The 19,814-nt window shown below is 37.3% G+C and overlaps 1 protein-coding gene across 1 annotated transcript in view; it reads left to right on the top strand.

The window, feature by feature from the left end:
- The first annotated feature begins 19 nt into the window (after nucleotides 1-19).
- The window catches only part of LOC144646393 (ubiquitin-protein ligase E3B-like), a 195,084-nt gene continuing 175,289 nt past the window's right edge, over nucleotides 20-19,814 (top strand). Inside the window, exons 1-25 of the mRNA XM_078505958.1 lie at nucleotides 20-271; nucleotides 509-558; nucleotides 1,293-1,342; nucleotides 2,115-2,179; nucleotides 2,329-2,388; nucleotides 3,107-3,211; nucleotides 3,319-3,366; nucleotides 3,930-3,981; nucleotides 4,300-4,385; nucleotides 5,674-5,756; nucleotides 6,153-6,258; nucleotides 6,560-6,680; nucleotides 7,866-7,900; nucleotides 9,000-9,029; nucleotides 9,320-9,432; nucleotides 10,012-10,148; nucleotides 10,741-10,896; nucleotides 11,591-11,765; nucleotides 12,773-12,894; nucleotides 13,456-13,558; nucleotides 13,983-14,082; nucleotides 15,675-15,797; nucleotides 16,047-16,124; nucleotides 16,586-16,684; nucleotides 19,038-19,151. Coding sequence (XP_078362084.1) covers nucleotides 158-271; nucleotides 509-558; nucleotides 1,293-1,342; nucleotides 2,115-2,179; nucleotides 2,329-2,388; nucleotides 3,107-3,211; nucleotides 3,319-3,366; nucleotides 3,930-3,981; nucleotides 4,300-4,385; nucleotides 5,674-5,756; nucleotides 6,153-6,258; nucleotides 6,560-6,680; nucleotides 7,866-7,900; nucleotides 9,000-9,029; nucleotides 9,320-9,432; nucleotides 10,012-10,148; nucleotides 10,741-10,896; nucleotides 11,591-11,765; nucleotides 12,773-12,894; nucleotides 13,456-13,558; nucleotides 13,983-14,082; nucleotides 15,675-15,797; nucleotides 16,047-16,124; nucleotides 16,586-16,684; nucleotides 19,038-19,151 — 2,325 coding nt within the window. The 5' untranslated portion in view covers nucleotides 20-157. The remainder of the gene's footprint in view (nucleotides 272-508; nucleotides 559-1,292; nucleotides 1,343-2,114; nucleotides 2,180-2,328; nucleotides 2,389-3,106; nucleotides 3,212-3,318; nucleotides 3,367-3,929; nucleotides 3,982-4,299; nucleotides 4,386-5,673; nucleotides 5,757-6,152; nucleotides 6,259-6,559; nucleotides 6,681-7,865; nucleotides 7,901-8,999; nucleotides 9,030-9,319; nucleotides 9,433-10,011; nucleotides 10,149-10,740; nucleotides 10,897-11,590; nucleotides 11,766-12,772; nucleotides 12,895-13,455; nucleotides 13,559-13,982; nucleotides 14,083-15,674; nucleotides 15,798-16,046; nucleotides 16,125-16,585; nucleotides 16,685-19,037; nucleotides 19,152-19,814) is intronic.

The raw sequence follows: 19,814 nt of genomic DNA, 5'->3' as shown, positions 1-19,814 counted from the left end.
CCCAACAAGAGGTAGTTCTTAGTGTAACAATCATGTAGTGTCCTCTTTCATTGCATTGACGCGGCTACCAAGGATGGGGACAAAAATGGCGGAGAAAGGTTGACAGCACCGAATTTTCTTCCGTGTTTGCAACAAATTAGCTGAGTTTTTAATCATAATGTTTAGTAGTAATGATAAAAAGAAAAATGCAGAGTTTGTTGGAAAAGTGCAGGCTGCCCGCCAACAGCGAGCTGAAGAGAAGGAGAGAGAGAAAGCTGCGATTTGTATACAGGTGATATGAAGTTTGACCATTTGATGAAAATAAACAAGCATTGATACTGAGATTTATCTCAGATTTATTTATTTGATCGAGGATAAAATCTTTTCGTGTTGAAACTTTTGAAAAATTATTTAATTCCATATCTAAAGACATCAACATTCGTTATAACAATAATTGTTTCTGGGACAATTTCTGTCAATGCTTTATCTAATAAATTTATTCTGTTTCTGCTTAATTTGAATTGTTTAGGCATGGGTGAGACGATTCCTCTGTATTGCAAGACTAAGAAATGAAATAAGGTACAGGGTATTCAATCAAATTTCTAGAAACTGTCGTCATTAACATCTCATTATCATCATCATCATCATCATCATCGTCATCATAAAAAACAACACAACATTAAGACACCCCAATAGTGCAAGATAGAAACTGTACATTACCCAAAATGTTTTTAGTGTTCAAAGAGTCATTCAATAGAATAAGGATAAGTGTTTTCACGAAAGAAGTGTCTATAAAATTTATTGATAAACTTAGATTTAATCAGTGTCTATAAAGTGTCTGTGTCTGTTTGTATAATGAGGCATTTCTGAAAAAAAAAAAACATTCTAAAAATTTTTTAAAAAAGCAAGAGGAAGATGAAACTCAGAACCTAAAGCAAACATCATTGATGGAATGATTATTGAAGTAATCAAAATTTCAAGTTTTTTTAAACTAATATACCTGCCAACTCTCACGCCTTAGGCGTGAGTCTCAGGCCTGCGAGTTGAAAACTTCGATCTCACGCCAACTCACGCTTACGAACCAATTTCTCACGCCTAGTTGAAAAATGTGAGTTATTACAACCATAACCAACACTTTTTCCCAAAATATCTAAACTCAAACCAATGTGAGAAACGAGATATCCATGTTAAATGAGTAAATGACGATACTTTCCCTGAAATCTCAGAGTTTTGACAAGAAAAATCTCATGCCTTTGACCCAGAAAAAGCTGGCAGGTATACACTAATGCATAATTTTCCTTTTACCTCTGCAGGAATGAATTTGACCGGTTTATTGAACAGAGTGGAGCTAAGAAACCTCCAGGTTTGACTTAATATGTACATTACATGGATACAGAAATTTTCTGATGTGGTTCAATTTTACCCTTAGTATAACTTGGTATTTTCTTTTGAGCTGGTGTATGGTAATATGTCATTAAAATGAATATAAAACAGAGGAAAATAACAGATTGTACCTATCCATCAGGTTAGAATTTAACCACCATATTTGCATATGTTGTGGTTTAATTTTATATTTGGTTTAAAATTTTTCAAACCAGTTTGATTTTTATTTTCTATTGTCTCACATCCATTATCATAATCTGAAACAAAGGGAAATAAAAATCAAACTGGTTTGAAAAATTTTAAACCAGAGATAAAATTAAACCACAACACATACACTCACCCTATGGATATGTACGGGAAATTTTGTTAGGGAGGGCAGTTTCAGAGGTCAAGACGTTAAAGAAAAGTTTGAAGGTAAACTTGAATTTCCAGAGGCCAGGGGTGGAAGGGAAGGGAGGGAAGGGGATCTAACAAAACAACCCTTCCAGGGGAAGTGTGGATGAAGGGTGTAGAAAGAATAAAACAAAAAAACAATAAGTGCAAGTGTTATTGGATGGCAAAATTTTTTAAAACTGGTATAAATAAAAAATAAAAGGTAAATGTTGCTTATAGTGGCCAATGCACTGATTGAAATGAAAAAAAAAATGGGATTTAGGCAACAAATGAACTGGGAAATGGAATTTATACCCCACTCCCTTTTCACAACCATCTTTTTTCATTGTTTTTTTTTTCTGTTTTTGTTTTTTCTACAGCGATTGAAGTCTTTCATCTTGTTAGAAAATTTCTTTTCATTTTCCAGTTAAAAGAGGATGAAAAGGTACAATTACATCCATGTCTCCCTAAAAAGCTACAGTCATTAAAATTGTTCATTTTGTGTTTCTTTTGTTTAATATGAAAATTTCAAAACTTGTATATAATATAATTATACTTACGGAAACTCACAGTGCTTTTATATTTTGTGTTTAGAGGTTTGAGTCACTGTGCAGACTTATACTTGGTAGCATGGATGCACAAAATGAACCCAAGGTATGTTATGTACATTATTTTGGTCTGCAAAAATTGCTTAAAATAAAGGAAGAGATATTGCCATTATGCCACTTATACAGCCAAATCCTGATTTTTTTTAACCTCCAAGGGAAATGCAAAAATTAATTTGTTCACAAATCAGGTAGTTCAAACATTGAGGGTAAAGTTAGTGTTTGACTAAGGGAAGGGAAATGACATTTGGTTTGAGTTTTCAGGAGGCTTGAAAAATCGAACTAACTGCATAATAACGTCAACTTACAGATAAATTTAAAGTGTGAATTCCAACCATGTTCTACACAGGGTTCGTACAGGTCATGGAAAACCTGGAAAGTCCTGGAAAATGCTATTGATTGTACAAAATAAATTAGGCAGATTATTTTTTATGAAGAAAAGGGTAAACGCATACCCAAAGTCAAGCTTATTTTTGAAAATTTCCAAGAAAAATAGTCAAATTTAGGTCACAGATTGAAAACTTTGAAAAGTCGTGGAAAAGGTCATGGAGAGTCATGAAACTTCAAAAGCTCCAAAGAGTACGAACCCTGTCTACATACAAGAACTGCATGTATGTTGTTAAACACATTTAATAATAATTTTAGTTTCATTTACTACACATAACTTAGAAAGGAACTTGATGTAAGAATTATGTGGTTCTAAATTTCAATTGCCACTGAAAAACTACTATTATTTCTTTCGAATGTTCTTTTTTATTTTCATTCAGCTGTGGTACGTGTCAGTTGTGCTATCACAAGACCTCCTTCTCCTTTGGCTGCAGCAGCTGAAACATTTATTACTTATTTGCTGTAAACTACTTCAAAAACTCAAGGTTAGCACACTATTCATGATAATATCTTTTTTTATTCATTTGCCATCAAGTAAAAGAAGATAAATAAGAACAGTAAAATAAACTGTATATTTTCCCCTTTTTTGCAGCCTAGTGTTTCCACTGAGGCAAAAAAGATCAGCATTTATTTAAACATGGTAAGCTATCTTTGAAACCTAAACTGCAGTACAGTAAACACCCGCGTGTAAGAACCTACAATTTTCTAAGTTTGGCAAAATAGGTTCTTGTATTTGGGGGTAGTTATTGGTAATTTAGGCTAAGTAGGTTCTTAATAAGGTTCTCAATTTCTAAGGAGGAGCCATAGTTTTTGATTGTACGAGAAGAAAAAAAAATAATGGGTTTGGTCCTTCATTATGCAGCATTTATTCATAACTGTATTGCTTCAAGCCTCATGCAAGGTCCAAAGAAGACAATTACAGTCTATGTGAATCTGTCTTTTCTTTATTTGTAAATACAGTTTGGGATGTTCTGTTAAAAATGTTCATAAAAATTTTCTATAACCCACATATAAGAACCTGCTGAAATTTGCTTGGCTAAACAGGTTCTTATATTTTGGGGTATTAAAATGGCAAATTTCTGCCAGCAGGTTCTTAAACCACTAGGTTCTTACACGCGGGTGTTTACTGTATTTGCTACCCATCACTATAGGACAAATGGTCTTTAGTTATGACATTTCAGATGTTTGAATTATGTTTTGCAGCTTATTATTTTCACTGACTGTGGAAACTGGAAAATTTTCAGCATAAAAGGAGGTGAGATTCTAAAGCAATTACTGACCACAGGGGTCTCACTGCTTGTCTGAGTACCCTGTGTAATTGACCAGTAAAAAGCCAGTCAATAGGCATTCCAAGATTTCCATCCAAAGCTGACTTGTTCGTTCTTTGTGGTCCTTCTCTATGTCGTTTTGGCTTGATCAACTTTCCGTTGGCTCTGGTCTAAATGTTAAAGTACTGCTCTACAATACCTGCCTGTTATTCCTCTTTGCATTTTATTGCATACGGTGATCATTTGTGATAGATCACTTTTTTAATGCCATCATCTTCCATCTCTACTTCAATCTACCTTTCTAGGAGAGGCTCTACGGCCAAGCTTACAACAACTCTGTGCAAACGTTCTGGGATATTTGAACACTAAAGGATTATACCCATCATTAAAGGTATACAACAAAATTAATAAAAAATAATTTTTAGTTTCCTTAGGTATATTCATAGTAAAAATTAATAATGCATGCATTGAAAAAGTTTGATCAGGCAGATTAAATTTGTCTGAACAAAAAATTTAAATTTATTTTTCACACAAAACACAAAAAAACAAAACTGTTTGTCAAAGTGAACAACCTTGCTCTAAAAATGACCAGTGAGGCTGGTTGAAACATCAAGTGGCACACTTTGATAAAATATTTAAAATGGCCATGTTTAAAGATGATTTCCAGTCTGTACTGCGCAATCTCCGCCTGCAATGTTTGTGAGTCTAGTAAGTAAGTAAGTAAGTAAGTAAGTAAGTAAGTAAGTAAGTAAGTAAGTAAGTAAGTAAGTAAGTAAGTAAGTAAGTAAGTAAGTAAGTAAGTAAGTAACGTCTTTATTTATAGAGGGTAGCACTTAATAGCTATAAAGCTAACAAACTCGTGGCCCTCCTATTTACAAGTATTAAAAAAAAAATCTAAGATACACATTAAAAAACCTACGATATACGATAATATATAAGAAACGAATTACCAATTAAAAACTACTTTTTGAAAACTAATTAAAATTCTGTATTCGAAATAAGATCTTACATTAAAAAATGGTCAATAAAATGTTGTTTTACAAACAGAAGAATGTTTACTAGCAAATTAAAATAAAAATTCCGGGACAAAACTTACCTTTTTCTTTATTATTAACGCCAGATATCCTTGCAAAACAATAATAATGAGTAAAAGAAGCTTGACGGTATTTCAAACGGACGTTTTAGCTCATCGTGAATTCTTGAACGAAACGATCCGTAATGGCGAACTAAAAAACTTCATGTACACTATCACCGAAGTGTAACGTTTCAACGAATTCAAAACAAAAATGAAAACAAACCCTGAGTCTGTGCAGTACGGACTGGAAATCATCTTTAAGGAGGTACTGGTACATCGCGAACCAATTTTTTCAAGTTTATCATTCAAATCTGTCTTTAATCTTTGTCATTTGAAACCATTCTTGGTTATTTTCTAGTTTTTATTACTCCTTTGTTGTTTTCTTTGTTAGAAAACTATTATTTTGAGGTTTCCGTCAATTTGAAAGTAATCAGAAAAAATGACATATTTTAATTTAGTGCTAAATGCACAGTTCCAACCAATCGCAATGTGTGTTTCTTCTATTGAGCTCCCTCCTAATAAGTCCCCATCCCTTTGTGAGACCTTCTCCAAGGGAGTCTTGGAAAGGAAATTGTTTAAGAATATAATTTGTCTTGTTTGAAAGGCATTGTTGATGAGTGGATTGGCCTGTAGTGAACCTTCTCTCAAGTCAGCTTCCTTTATGGCTGTCATCACTTTGGCTCTGAGGTAAAACGTTTTTCCTTCATGTAGCACTAAAACTAATATGCAATCACTAGTCAGAGTAGTTTGTTTGCTGTGAGCGGACACAGTTGTGGGCAAAATAAGGTGCTTGAAGACATCTTACCCTACTAAGTGTATTAAGAAATTAGAAATTGTAGTTTTCTAAGAACACCAATCAGCAGCTAGCTTTTAAAGCTGATTTTTCAAATGTGCCAATGAAAGTCAATGTATTTAGCATGGCTGTGCATATTGAGGACACTGTAAATAGTGAAACAAATATTATAAATCGAAAAGGAACTTGTTGGCCAGTTGGCTATTTATATTAAATTACTATTAATAGATATTTAAATTTATTTATTTCTGGGGTAATTATTTACATTGTTCTTATCAAATTTCTTTCAGGCCACTTATTCTCAGCAACTTTTCTGACAATCTCAGCAGTTTGTTTATACTAAACATTCTCTCTGTTCCTGGACTGGTCCTGCACCTTTCCTCAATAGCACCAGATGTAAGTCTTGTTGTGTTTCCAGAGACATTTTCTAGAAAACATTGTTGACTACAGAAGGTGCAAAAGACTCCCAAATATTTTCTTGATTGAAAAATAGATCATCTTGTTTCAATTCACAGGAAAAGAATTTTCTAATGTCTTTTAACATACATATGAAGACACTAATTTTCTAGCAGTAAAAGCGCACAATAACTTGCAGAGGAAGTACGTACGTCATTTGCACATATTGTGGGCCTATATAAGAATGAAATTTCACATTTATTTTGAACATTCTTTTCCTTTTCTTTTTTTGCCTCTGCAGGGTATAAAACCACTAAAAAGCCATGACATCTATAAAAAAGTTTTATCATTCCTTCAGCATGAACAGAACAGTAGAATTGTTCTGAACTCATTAGAATGTAGCTACACACTTTGTCTTTTAGGTGAGTTTTGTTGCTTGGTGAAAAACATGCCAAGAAAAAGTCCTTGATGCTTTTTGGCAAATGCTGTGGGCTTTATCACCCTGTACCCTTGGTGTAGGATACACTTCATAAAAGGCTTTAGTTAATGACGGTCTTAGGGAAGGGTTCAGGACTTTTTACTTGGCATGTCAGTTCAACTTTGTATGGGCTAAAAGAGATTGACAGGCCCGTAACCAGGATTTTGCATGGTAGGGGGTGGGGGGGTGCGTTTGAGGGCGCCGGTTCGATTATGTAGGGGGTCTGGGGTATCCTTCCCCAGGAAATTTTGAAAAAAAAAAAGGTTATCTGAGACAGCATTTCGTGCGTTTTAAGGCAGGTAAAAGTGAAGGTAACAACAACAATAATTCTGGTACATTTTTAAATTCAAATCATATTTTTCAAAACGGAACATCGAAAATGTAATTTACAATTAATTTAGTTTACAATGACAGCAGTACATAGAAGGAAGACAGGAATAAGATAGCTTTCTTCATTTCAGTGTCAAATGGTAATTACATTAATCAGCCAGAGCCGGTTTGTTGATCTTTTAGCACTGTGGCAAGCTCCAACCTTCTTCAGTTTCCTTTAACCTAGAATCACACAATTTCATCCAAAATATACCACACAAGTCTACAAATGGTGGGCCTTCAACCCAAAGGACCATATTGAATGTAAATAGTCGAAGTACAGAAATACCATTTCCCTTTATTCATTTATTTTAATTAATATTTTTTTTTCACAATGAGCGGACTTCCAAGGCTCGTGGGGGGGGGGGGGGGAGGGGTGCGGATCATCACACCCACCTCCCTACGGGCCTGATTGGCATGATTGAAACTCTGCTATTTGCATTCATTACAAAATGTAATGAGACAAAATAGGAAACTGAACAATCAGGAATACAGAGAAAGGTCTTGAGTGATGATTGACAAGGCTTGATAAACTGCACATCTGGATTATTAAAGTTTCACTTTACCCTGACCAATAGCAGCAGCAACGGCAGGAGCAGCAGCAGTAGTAGCAGTAGTAGCAGTAGCAGCCTGTCAATAGTTCAATATCACAAGCATTCACCATGTAATAGTGTTACTGATCGACAGTAACTACATGTACAATAAAATGATAATTTGCTGATATTAGCTGCCATATTAAACCAAATTCTTTTTTTCACAGCCAACTTGTTGGAACTCTCTCAACTAGATGAAGAGGTGGGTGTGGCATAAAGATAAAACCGGTTCATAATATTTTTTATTAGAGTATGTTGTTATGTAATGTTTAATAAACAAGCAGGAGTGCTTTATCAAGTTTAAAACACGAGGCGCAGCCGAGTGTTTTAGACTTGATGAAGCACGATCTGCGAGTTTATTGAACGGCTTCAAAGACATTCCTAAATAAGCGTGTCCCAATAGAGTTCATATCATCGATGCCTCTGAGGCGTTGGAAATTAGCATACGAAAAAAATATTACGTAGAAAATAAGTATGCAAGAAAATCAAATCTCACACGTGTTTTGAACTGAACGAAGAGGACATGGCGTCCACTTCCAGGGCTTTTCGGAAGCCTAAAAATGCCGAGGAAGAGAGGAAATTATTAGAAAGTGCTACCCCAAAGTCAACATAGGCAGCGACAAAGTGGTCCTTGAAAATTTTTCGAGAATGGCAGAATGGTAGGAAAAACCGAAGTCCAGCAATCGAGCCTTGCGCCTTCAGAACTGACAACTCTAAAGTGCAATGCTTGGACACTGACATAACCAGTACGACGGCTGAGTCATTGAACTTTTGGCAGATTAAATTTGCCGAAGAAGTGTGCAAAGAGAATGGTGAAAGGTACAGAATTTTTCTGGATCTGTATTTAACAACTGTACTATTAATTTTGTACAAAAGTAAATGTACTGCGTGTGTAAAGAACATTAAATATTCACCACCATTTGTTGTTTCAGTTGATGTATTGTTAATTAATATTCATAAATCACGTGCAGTGACTTTATATCTGATAAAACACCGCATACTAATAAGAAAGAGGTTTTATCAATATAAAGTCGATCCACGTGACGTATTATCGACCAGTTGATAGGTTGATGGGCTTATGAATTATTAATGAGTTTTTGAATTTGCCAATAACTATCATGAAATCAAAACCATTATAATGAAATAATTTGTAGCCAATCACGCAAATGCAAATAATACAAATCAATGAATCAAACACATTAAGCCTTTTAGTATCACTTTTGTTCATGGCCAATTGCATTGTTGAACTATGCTTAATATGATGATATCTCCTTTGTGTTTGTTATCGATTTCTCTTTTAGGTTTTTAAAGAGAAGTTAACAGATTTTGTGGTAAGTACAAAACAATCCAGGGAACAATTACTTATATTCAGGAAACCCGTCTTGCAGAATTCTCTTTCTGCATTTTTCATGAGAAGCTGCTTTGTAATCTAGGTGCTCTTGCTATTTTCTCATTGGACTATAAGAATTGAAAACTCTAGATGTAGGAACTTCAATAAAGGTTTCCGCAAATGGCGCTTCTTTAAACTTCCCCTGACGGAAAATTTTGATACAATACACTAATTTCATTTTATACCAAGACTTGAGTAGCAACTTAGGTCTTCCATTTGTTTTTCTTTTAGGAAGTGGTAACAAAATTGCTCAATTACTGCCAATCATACGTAGCCAAGAAACAGTCGAATCTAACCAACTGGCATCCTATATTAGGATGGTTTAAACAACCCACAGATGACAGGTGAGTCATAACGCATCCTGTTGCTAGGTCAAGGCCTCCTTTTCAGTAGCCCCCTCGCCATTTTTCCTACTCACCGTTCTTTGTGCTACCCGCTAACAGGGCCGTACATAGTGGGGAGGCAGGGGGTGGGGGGCAGTTGCCCCTGCCAGGAAAACTAAAGAAAAAAAAACTAAAAACGGAGTTTGCCCATGCAGACAAAAAATTCTAGGTACGGCCCTGGCTAATCCCGTTCATAGCGCTGCTCGTGGGCGATGAAGAGTGAGTGGGTGGTCTGTGAGTTGAGGGGGCTTTGAAACAAGTTAACATGGTGCCAATGTACGAACTTGGAAAATAAGCTCACTAAAAATAGACTACGAGCATTCTCTCTTTCTTGAAGCGAAGAAAACACTTGAAAATCTGGAAGCTAGACGCGCGTCTAGCCCCCAGATTTCCAGCGGCCATCTTTCCAATCCTGCTTTTTTTAGGGCTTCACGTTCGACGGACTAAGAAAATGGACTGCTTGTAGTCTAGCTGAAAAAACATCATGATCATTAACTTATTAAAATATCATTTATCCTTCTTCTTCCGTTCTGTTTTCAGATTAAACAATTCCATTCCGCATGTTAGAAAGCAGCTACAGTCTTTGTGGAGACGGAAAGTAGTGAATTTGCTGTTTGAAGATCTGTTGATCCTCAGCGAGTCTGAAAACAATGAGACAAAAAACAAAGAGGAAAAAGGTTTGTCAGTAACGCAAGAGAAAAGGGGCAGTCTCACCAACATTAAGTGCTTCTTGACTATCCAGTGGAAGAGTTCTATTAATTAGAAATCCACTAATAGTTGCCTGGCCTTGCTAAAACGTCCTGCACTTGTCTTAAAAATAGTCAAAAAGTGGTGTGGCTACGGACTGATAGGAAAGAAGTGGCCTAAAACTTGATCAAGTTTGACAGTGTTACTTGGAAGAGAATCACTTAAAAATCATTGATTACAGCTTGTTTACATTGTGGAGAATCAATATACCTTTTTTGTTGCTCAAGGGCTATCTTGTTGACCAGTCAGTGCACCCTCACAGTTCTAGCATAGTCAAACACTTTAAGGAGGACTTCTCATGATACTGCCCCCTTAGTAAGACTCGCCTTCATCGATTTTAGGTGAAATTTCGGGAAGCTTATAAAAATACCTAGATCAAAGACAACCCATCGATAATAGCTTGAGTTTGTGAATCAATACTCGATTAACAAAAAAAAACGCATAAGAAAGTGAGGATGGCTAACCTTGGCGAAGATGAAGACTTAAGGAACATCGTTTTTCCACTTGTTTATCTTGTGCCAGGTAATAAGAAGCCGTGGTCTCGTATAAGTAGAGGTCGCTCCAGATCCGGTCAGTCCAGTTTATCCAGTTCGCAGTCTGACGTCATCTTGAAGGCATGCGTCATGTATCAAACTGTGCTGTCCACTTTCTCTCAGATCAAGCTGGATATTTTAACAGGTTTGTTAATGCTAACTGAAACGTGTCTTTTTGAAGTTACTTGTCATCCCTGGAGAGTTTGCATTTGTCTGTATAGTTACAGCTAATTAGAGAAAGGTTGTCTGAAAAAAGCACAAAAGGGCACACGATAAGACCAAAGGTGATCTGGGTATTCACTTGAATTTTGCATATTGGCCTAGAGGTCATGTACAAGTTTGTATTTTTGCACGTGAAGATTTTGTTTTTGTTTTTTCTCTCAGGAGGCCTTTTTCTATAGCTTTACTTTACTGTCGCACGTCTGTGAGTCTTGAAAATTCTTCTAAAATTCAGCGTGGCTAAAAGTACCTTGTTTCCACATGTCTGAAGAGAAAGAAAACGTGAAACTCGCGTTTGTCATGTCTCCATCTTATTAGCATTCAGCACGTGCAGTAGCTCTTTACTTCTACCCATACTACCTTTCGGTCTTACCGCGTGTACTTTTGTGCTGTTTCCGACAACCTTTCTCGAATTAGCTGTATACTATGTACTCTGACTCGTGGTTGCGACTTGTGACGGGGAGGGCTGGGGAGACGACAAAATCTTCCCCATGATCCAGGTGTGGGGGTTTTGTAAAACTCGTTTTCGGGTGAGGGTGAATAGGAAAAATGAGCGAAAGATTGTAAGTCAGTTCAAACCCAACAGATCATAGCGTTCTCCCTTAATTCTCTCTCTGCAGGGTTGAGTTATCAAGAAGGATTCGTTGTCCGTCTTTGGAAGTTTTTCGAGACGTTTGGCTCAGATGACAGTGCCGAAGCTCGCCTGTGGAGTCTAGAGAAAACAGGGCTGTTTAACAGCTGCGAGCTTCAGGCATCTCTTATACTCTTCTGTGACTGCTGTAGTCACTTAATGCCGTGAGTAACTTTCCACGTAACACCCTTATTACATGTGAACTATACGGTCACTAAATTTAAGAGTACATCCTTTGTATTGCCCCCCTACGTGGCATTTTAGTCGCGTTACAGTTTTGCTAGACCAAGGGCGCTTACCATTCACCCAACATTTTTGATACTTTTCCCAGTTGGAACGGAACACCGGAGTTTTCCGTTCTGTTTGCATGTTTCCTCCTGCTTCCAATGCTCTTCGAGGACACCCGTGCGTTCCTTGTTGGCAAAGTAAATATTAAGACCCATCTCATTCGGTTTGTCGGCTGATTTTGAATACCCTTGGCATATCATTATTTAAGGTACAGTAACTTTAACTAGCTTCGGGCAAATGGCAAGCCCCTGATACTTTTGGTTTGTATGTTATTGTTTGTTTGTTTGTTTGTTTGTTTGTTTCTTTTAGAGGATTTTGTCGTTCGACACTTTTACTCAAAATAATTTGTCTTCAATAATCAAGTACCGTATTTTCTCGATTAAACGCCGGGCCCCGAATAAACGCCGGGTCTCCAAGTTGTATTTGAAAATAAACACCTTAAACAATTATTAAAGGTTTAATATGCTTTAAAAATAACGTCTAATGATATAACTGTCAAAAATAATGAATAAAAATCATTTCTTAGAAACATAGGGCTTGAAAAAACTCCTGAATTCAAATAAACGCCGGGGGGGTTTAATCGAGAAAATACGGTATTTTTGTTACAAAATCTCTGTTCTCTGCATCACCTTTTGTATGAAAAGGGTTCTTTTCATGAAAGTCGAACGTATTTTCGCACGAAAGGTTTTGCGTCAGGCCTCATTTTGAAACATTTCAATTTATACTAGTCGTGATTTTAAGACGGTTTTACCGTCCTTAATTTCAAAGGAGAACAGTTTCCCGTCTTCTGATATGAATTCGCCAAATGCTAAAGGCAACTCGAGAATGATATGTTAAAACGTCCTGAGAACGAAGTACCGTTTGTTTTCCTTTTCCCTTGTAGCATTGTTGATGACTCCGAGATGTATGAAGAGCAAAAACCCTTCCGTTTAGACGAGTTGGTCAGAATATCTGCGTTTCTCAATAACTTGGTGTTCAAAATGCTCTGGAATGAGATGAACGATGGTAAGTGTTACGTGTGTTAATCTACGAGAAATATCACCGTCATTCCCGGAAGATTGCGGAAGATTTCCGATTCTAATTGTCCAGTCGGCACTCCGACGTCACGTGAGCTTGTTGGCATCAAATTACGTCATGTTGCTTAGGAATATCCCGCTGAAATCGCGGGCTCAGCCCAATTTCGGACACACGATTCCAGCAGAAAAGGTGTGTTATTCCCCCAGACTGAGTTCTACCGGACAATCTGCAGTTTTTTTTTTCTTTCTTTTTTGATCGCAGGTAACATTGTTTGTTCTCTGCCTCGTGTCCTTGATATTTGCAGTTTTATGACCTTATGTCCTTCCTCTAGAAGCATTTTTTGCAAGGTCTGGCTCGCTACCTTTCGAGAAAACAACAGGAACAGCGCCCCTAGCCCCCAAAACAGTAGCAACTGCTAGACCAGAGGACCAGTAGAATTGCAAGCTTATGAGAGCTGCTACACTACTGAGAGATTCTCTCCTCTTCCTAATAATTGTTAGTCAAAATGAATTTTGTTTCACGTTCTATTTGAGTGGCGATTTGTTGTAGAAACCAAAGAACAGATGCTGAACTCAGCACACACCCTGTTGATGATACTGTACGACAGAGATTGTAGACGAACGTTCACCACTCAAGATCACTGGCTCGTTAGGTTAGTAGTAGTATTGTCAAATCGGATTACGAACCGTCAGAGGTGGAAATGTTGAATAGTCCTGAAAAATGAGTGCTTTAGAATTATCGCCTGCATCAATTCGTCCTGATGACCCTAGGCAGAGCTTCCTTGCCCCCAGCCCTGCCATGCCTTCGTTCGTGATTTTTTAGGTTTCTTGTGTGTCTTGGTCAGAAACAAACTATTGTTACAGTCTTGATTAATTGGTACCAGAACTTCGTGTTGTCCAATTCTGTCTCCGCTCAGTCCTGTTACCATGATATGTATAGCCGTGTTTAGGACATGAAATGTTTATTTACAAGCCGTTTTAAATGTCATTTATGCCATTTCGGTTTTGTTTTCGCTCCTACAATGGATACAATTCTTGTAAGTCAGTAAACATGTCTCATCATTTGTTTCACCGCAGGAGTGTCAAGACGAGTACATTTATATCAGAGCTTGACAAGCGGAAGAAAGGAGCCTTGATGGTGATCCAGAAAGTACCGCATGTTTTACCACACAAAGAGGTAGGTTGCTAAGGACCTCAGAGCGTGGGTCCTCAGTTCTCCTTAGTAACATGGGCCTTCTGCAGTCTGTATTGTGCTCACACCCCGGGGGGGGGGACTCCCATATGAGAGTGACGGGGATGCTCGTCGTCTCGCTTAGGGGTATAAATTTCGGACTTTGGGTCTCGCTTAGGGTGTTCTGGGGAAAATGCAAGAAAATGGCAATATTTTTAGCCATCAGGGTCTCGTTTAGGGTTGCACACGAATAAATATACAAATATAAGTTCTTTTTCTCAGAATTTTGGTATCTTTTAGGGGTCTAAAATAGCTTGAGCCACGCCCAGATTGGTCTCTTTTAGAGGTTCTTTTCAAAATTTCCGACGAGCATCCCCGTCCCTTTAATATGGGAGTCCCCCCCCCCCCGGGGCTCACACGGACTGCCGCTCCTGGTCAGCCTAGTGTAGAGACCATTTAACATAGTGTACAATACTCAGCTTGCAGGCAACGTTTAGTTTAAATTCTGTTTTGCTCCAATACTGGCCTTTCCTGCATCGGAAAGAAAAATACGGAAATTGAACATGCAAGCGCGTATAGAGGCTACTTCCAGCCAGTTCACCATTCGCCATGTCCAACGTCCCTTCGATCTTATCGTGTTATCATAGTTAGTAGTACCCTGTACTTACTATGTTGTTGTTAAACAACAAAACATCAAGTGCATTCACTGTACTGCATTACTTATCGAGCTGAGTTGTTAGAAATGGTGAAAAGAAGGAACAGCTTAATTTTTCGATGGTATTCTTGGTTTTCATGTTACGTCATAAAATTCTGAAATCAAAATTCACTAGGCCTGCTAAATTTTCGTTGTCATTAGGCGAAAGATAACCTAAAAATATATATAATTTTGCAAATTTCCAGATCGATAGTGTCATTCGTTTTTAAAACAGAGCATTTTGAATATTTGAGTTCTCCGTCGTATGCGACATCAAGCTGAGTGCCGTGACAAAGCTGTTTTGTTTGAAAAAAGGCCTTTCCTTTCCATTTTGTGCAGAATGAACATTCCAGATATAATAAGTGGTGTTTATGTGAAAGTGTACTAGCTCTTAAGCCAAGGATGGCCGCTGTTGTAAACAGAATTGAGTTCCAGATGGTTTCTCTGACATCACGGCGGCCATTACTGTGTCCCTTGGCAGGACACAGTTATGGCGGCTCCATACTAAGCTTTATAAATTTGCGTGGAAAGGTTCGGAAAATAACTCGCGAACGGTACACCGCACAGACTCGAAACTTGGAGAAATTGTTTATCTATTTATCATCTATAATATTTGAAATTCATAGCTTCTGTAGTTGAATGGTTTCGAATTTATTTTTTGATTGCGTGACAGTGAAAACCAGCAATAGCCTTCTTATCCGATTCTTAGTTGGCGCAGCCAAAATAGCGGTGAACAGCTTAATTTAACCTCCACTAAGAAGCGCACTTTCCCAGTCCTCTCTCGGTCTTACCGCTCGTTTTCCCGTCTTCGCCACCAATTCCTTGCCATCCGAAAGAAAAACTACCTACTTGCTGTAGTGTGAGTTTCTGTCTTGTTTTTTATTTTATTTTTTTATTTCCTCAGAGAGTTCAGTTGTTTAGAAAGCTGGTCGCCAAAGATAAAGAAGAACTCGGTATCGTTCGTCCGTCTGATGATTTTCTTCCGCATGGAACGCTGATTACAGTTCAACGCACAAGATTGTTGGAGGTGATGGACTTTTTGTTATTACTTACATGAAGTCTCTATGTGTTAAGCGTTTCATACATGTTTTGGCTGACGAACTTCTATCAAAATTTTACAGAAATTTTTGTTGAATTGAGAAATTTTAACAATCAGTCATTTTACCAAACTTTTTTGCAAGTTCATGTCGGTTCTTTAGTTTCATTCATCACTGATTTAGTATTTGGCGCACACGCAAATTTTTAACGACTGTTGACTTTTTATCATTTTTAACAGGATGGTTACGAGCAGTTATCCTCGCTTTCAGGTCGCACATTCAAGGGACTTATCCGTGTCAGGTTTATTAACGAACAGGCGAGTATACCTCTTTTTAAAAAACAAAAAAAAAATAAACTACAGGGCTGGGTTGTTCGAAAACCGATCAACACTTATCCAGGATTAAAAGTTGATCTAGGGTTCATTTCTCTTGTATAAAAATGTTTTAAGTTTTTATGTTTTGTGGAGTTTGAGATTAGTCGACGTAAAAACTGGAGGACAGAAAATATAAACAGAATACCCCACTGAAACGTTAAAAAATGAAATCGAAATTCACCCTAATCCTGGATTAGCTTAATCGTGCTTTGAACAACCCGGCCCAGTGCTACACGTGCTTGAAGTACGATTTTAGTGTCATGCTAAACATAATTATTAAACAATTTTTCTTGCATATGAATCCTTTGTTTTCATTGTTGTTGTGGAGGATTATCGCTTGCCGTTCGTCGCTCTGCCGTAGATCAGTAAATAATGCATACTTTCTATTTCTTCATCACAATCAGGGTCTATCTGAGGCTGGTATTGATCAAGATGGCGTGTTTAAAGAATTCCTAGAGGAGGTAGTCAAGAAAGGATTTGACCCATCGCTTGGTTTATTTAAGGTAAAGAGTGCAAAAGGTTTTGATGGATGCCAGTCGTTAGGATTTTAGCTAGAAGAGAAGCCAGTTTTACTGTACTGTGCTGACAGAAAATTTACCCAAGCTTTTAATTTTTTTTTTTTAGAGAATCATACTTTCTGGACTCCCACTTTTCAATTTCTGGCCAAAAGCCTGCTTCGAATAAAACTTGATGATACCTAACAGTCTGTCGCCGGGTGACATTTGCAGTTGTAACTTTTTCGTTTGGCTGTCGTTTTTGTAAACTTTTTCAAATTGAAATAAACTTTAAAGCAAAGTAAACAGTGGAATAAAACCTCGCAAAAATAGTGAAAAAAAAAAAATAATAATAATAATAAAAAAGCAAAAAGTAATAAAAAGAACCAAAGAGGTATAAATTAACCTAAAATGAACAAGGAAGGTTGAAGGGGAATTATTACGGGGATTTGTGTAACTTCAAAAGCTAAGAAACATATACTACTTATTAACCGAGAGTGAGGTCATTACAGGGGAATCTCAGACCAAGGCCGTGATGTCAATACATCAAGGTCGAGGTCTGAGATTCCCTTGTAATGACCGAACGGACGAGGTTAATAAGTTATTTATTATATGGCCTTTAAGCACTATTCAAAAGAAGAGTATAATCAAGGGAAAAAACACTAGAGGTAAAACTCGCTCTCGCTCTCTGTGGCTCTCTTCGTCGCTCATACTAAAGAAGTATCGGTATGCTTATATTTTTCTTTAAGTTATTGAAAAGATAGTTATATTTTGTCGGCTTTTTTTGTTTTTTTTTTTTGCCCCCTCGCTAGTAGCTTTTACTCACAACTCAAAAAATCGTCGAGCCGAGAAAAATTTTCATAATGCCCGGTCATTACAAGAAAATAATGCCCGCCCAGCAGCCAATCAGAGCGCGCGTACTATTGTAGCCATATAATAATTCAGTGTTAATGCAAACCTTTAAATAATGGTCCAGGCGTGTTATAAATTACCACCTAGTGTACTTAAACTGTCGACAAGTGTCTCTGGCCATAGTTAGAAAGGGTCGAAATGAATTACAACTTCCGGCGGAATTGTTCGAGTTCCGCCAAATCCTCGCATTTTTTTTTTTCAAAAATACGCTAAAAACGATGGTGATTTGTTCTGTTTTCAAGAATTCGGTAGACATGTTTCCCTTGGTGTTCTAGGATTATTTTTTAAGCAAGTAGAAGTATATTAACATAGTTTCGACGAAAAATGTTAAAAATCCTCGTGATAAACTTCCCCTTTAATACTGGGGAAAATGGAGACGGATTACGGACGTTGCAACAACAACAACAACAACAACAACAACAAAGTTTATTTGAACTGTAAAATTACAAAGAAATGTTTAAACAATAAATAAATTAAAAATACATACAGTTGCTGGTCACCCAAAATAACTAAAAAGCTAAACTAGTTGGGTGACCACCATTTATTAATTTAAAATAAATACAACGTCAGAAAAGAGACATTTTACATTTTACAATTTTACACAATTAATTAAGGTGGTAGATTACAGAACAAATAATTCTTAAACACGTATGTACAACAACAACAACAACAGCAAAAAGATAATAGTAAAAAGAAAAAGGGAAAAAAAAATGAAAAATGGCAGAAATACCAAAATTATAATTATTAGTAGAAAAACTTAATAGAAATTAATGAAATGCAATGATAATTCTCTTTTACCGTAATGATTCGATTTAGCGCCCGGGGCGCTTATTTACTTTTGGCACCTCAAGGGAGGGCGTTTATTCGAAACAGGGCGCTTATTTAATTTTTTGAGAAACAACCAAATGTATCTAACAATAACAGGAACTATAACAGTTAGAAATTGTTTAAAGTTCAGTTACTTTTAAAAAAATTGTTCATTTTAACAGTAAATATATACATGAACCGTACGGTGAACAGTCAGGAGTTTATCTAGTTGACGTCAGTGACTTCAGTAGGGGCAGTTATCCACAATAGGGGCACTTATTAGAATAGGGGTGCTTATAAGAATGGGGGCGCTTATTGGAATAGGGGCGCTTATTTACAAAAACACATTCGAAGGGGGGCGCTTATTCGGAAGGGGGCGCTTATTGGAAGGAGGGCGCTAAATCGAATCATTACGGTAAGTGAATAAGAAGATAGAATCTTGCTCCTTTAAGTCCTAAGTGATCAACATCAAATTTCTCCTTTAAACATCCATATAGTGTGAAGCAGACAGGTGATAAGAATACTGAAAATGATCAACTAAGGGATATTGTCCTGGTGCACCATCGAATTCTCAGAACTAACATTGAAAGAAATGTATGCAATCATTAGAGAGAATTGATATTTTCATCTTATTACTTCTCAGATGACAAGTGGTCAGGAAGAACGACTGTTTCCATCAACTACATCTTGTATTCACAACAACCACTTGAAATTGTTCGAGTTCTTGGGAAAAGTGCTGGGCAAAGCCTTGTACGAGGTGGGTAGGTCGCGTTTCTTTTTATATCGAGGCGCGTGGGAGGCGCGGTGGCCTAATGGTTATTGCGCTGGGCTCCGGATCGAGCGGCCTGGGTTTAAGCCCCGGCCGGGGCATTGCGTTGCGTTCTTGGGCAAGGCACTTTACTCTCATAGCGCCTCTCTCCAACCTGGTGTATAGATGGGTATCAGCGATTTTAATAATGGGGGTAACCCTGCAATAGACTAGCATTTATCTAGGGGGGAGTAGAAATACTCCTAGTTGCCCCATGCTACTGAAACCGGATAAGCTCCAGCCTGATGGGAAACTAGGCTCGGACGTAGACTTTACTTTTTTTACGGTACAGTAATTTCATTCAAACGTTGTCATCAAGACATCCCGAGTGTTGCCATGCTCCTATTACTATTACTATAAGCTTGTGTTGCAGATTGAATTGAAATTTAGAAAGTTTGACGACCGGGGTCACTTCGTTCTTGGACAAGACACTTCACCCTTACAGTGCCTCTCTCCAGCCAATAGTGAATGTTTTAGAACATGTTACATAGGTTACATAAGGCGGGGGCCGGGGGGAGGGGGGGAAAGGAAGAAGAAAAAAAAAAAAAAGAGTGGGACTACCAAGGGAGAGAAAGGGTTTAAGTCAAGTCACATAGGTTAAATAGTAATGTT

Source organism: Oculina patagonica, chromosome 3, assembly GCF_052425735.1.
Source record: "Oculina patagonica isolate OP01 chromosome 3, crgOcupat, whole genome shotgun sequence".
In the NCBI taxonomy this organism is placed as follows: domain Eukaryota; kingdom Metazoa; phylum Cnidaria; class Anthozoa; order Scleractinia; family Oculinidae; genus Oculina; species Oculina patagonica.
The sequence above is the reverse complement of the archived record's forward strand: the minus strand, read 5'-3'. Positions and strand labels throughout refer to the sequence as shown.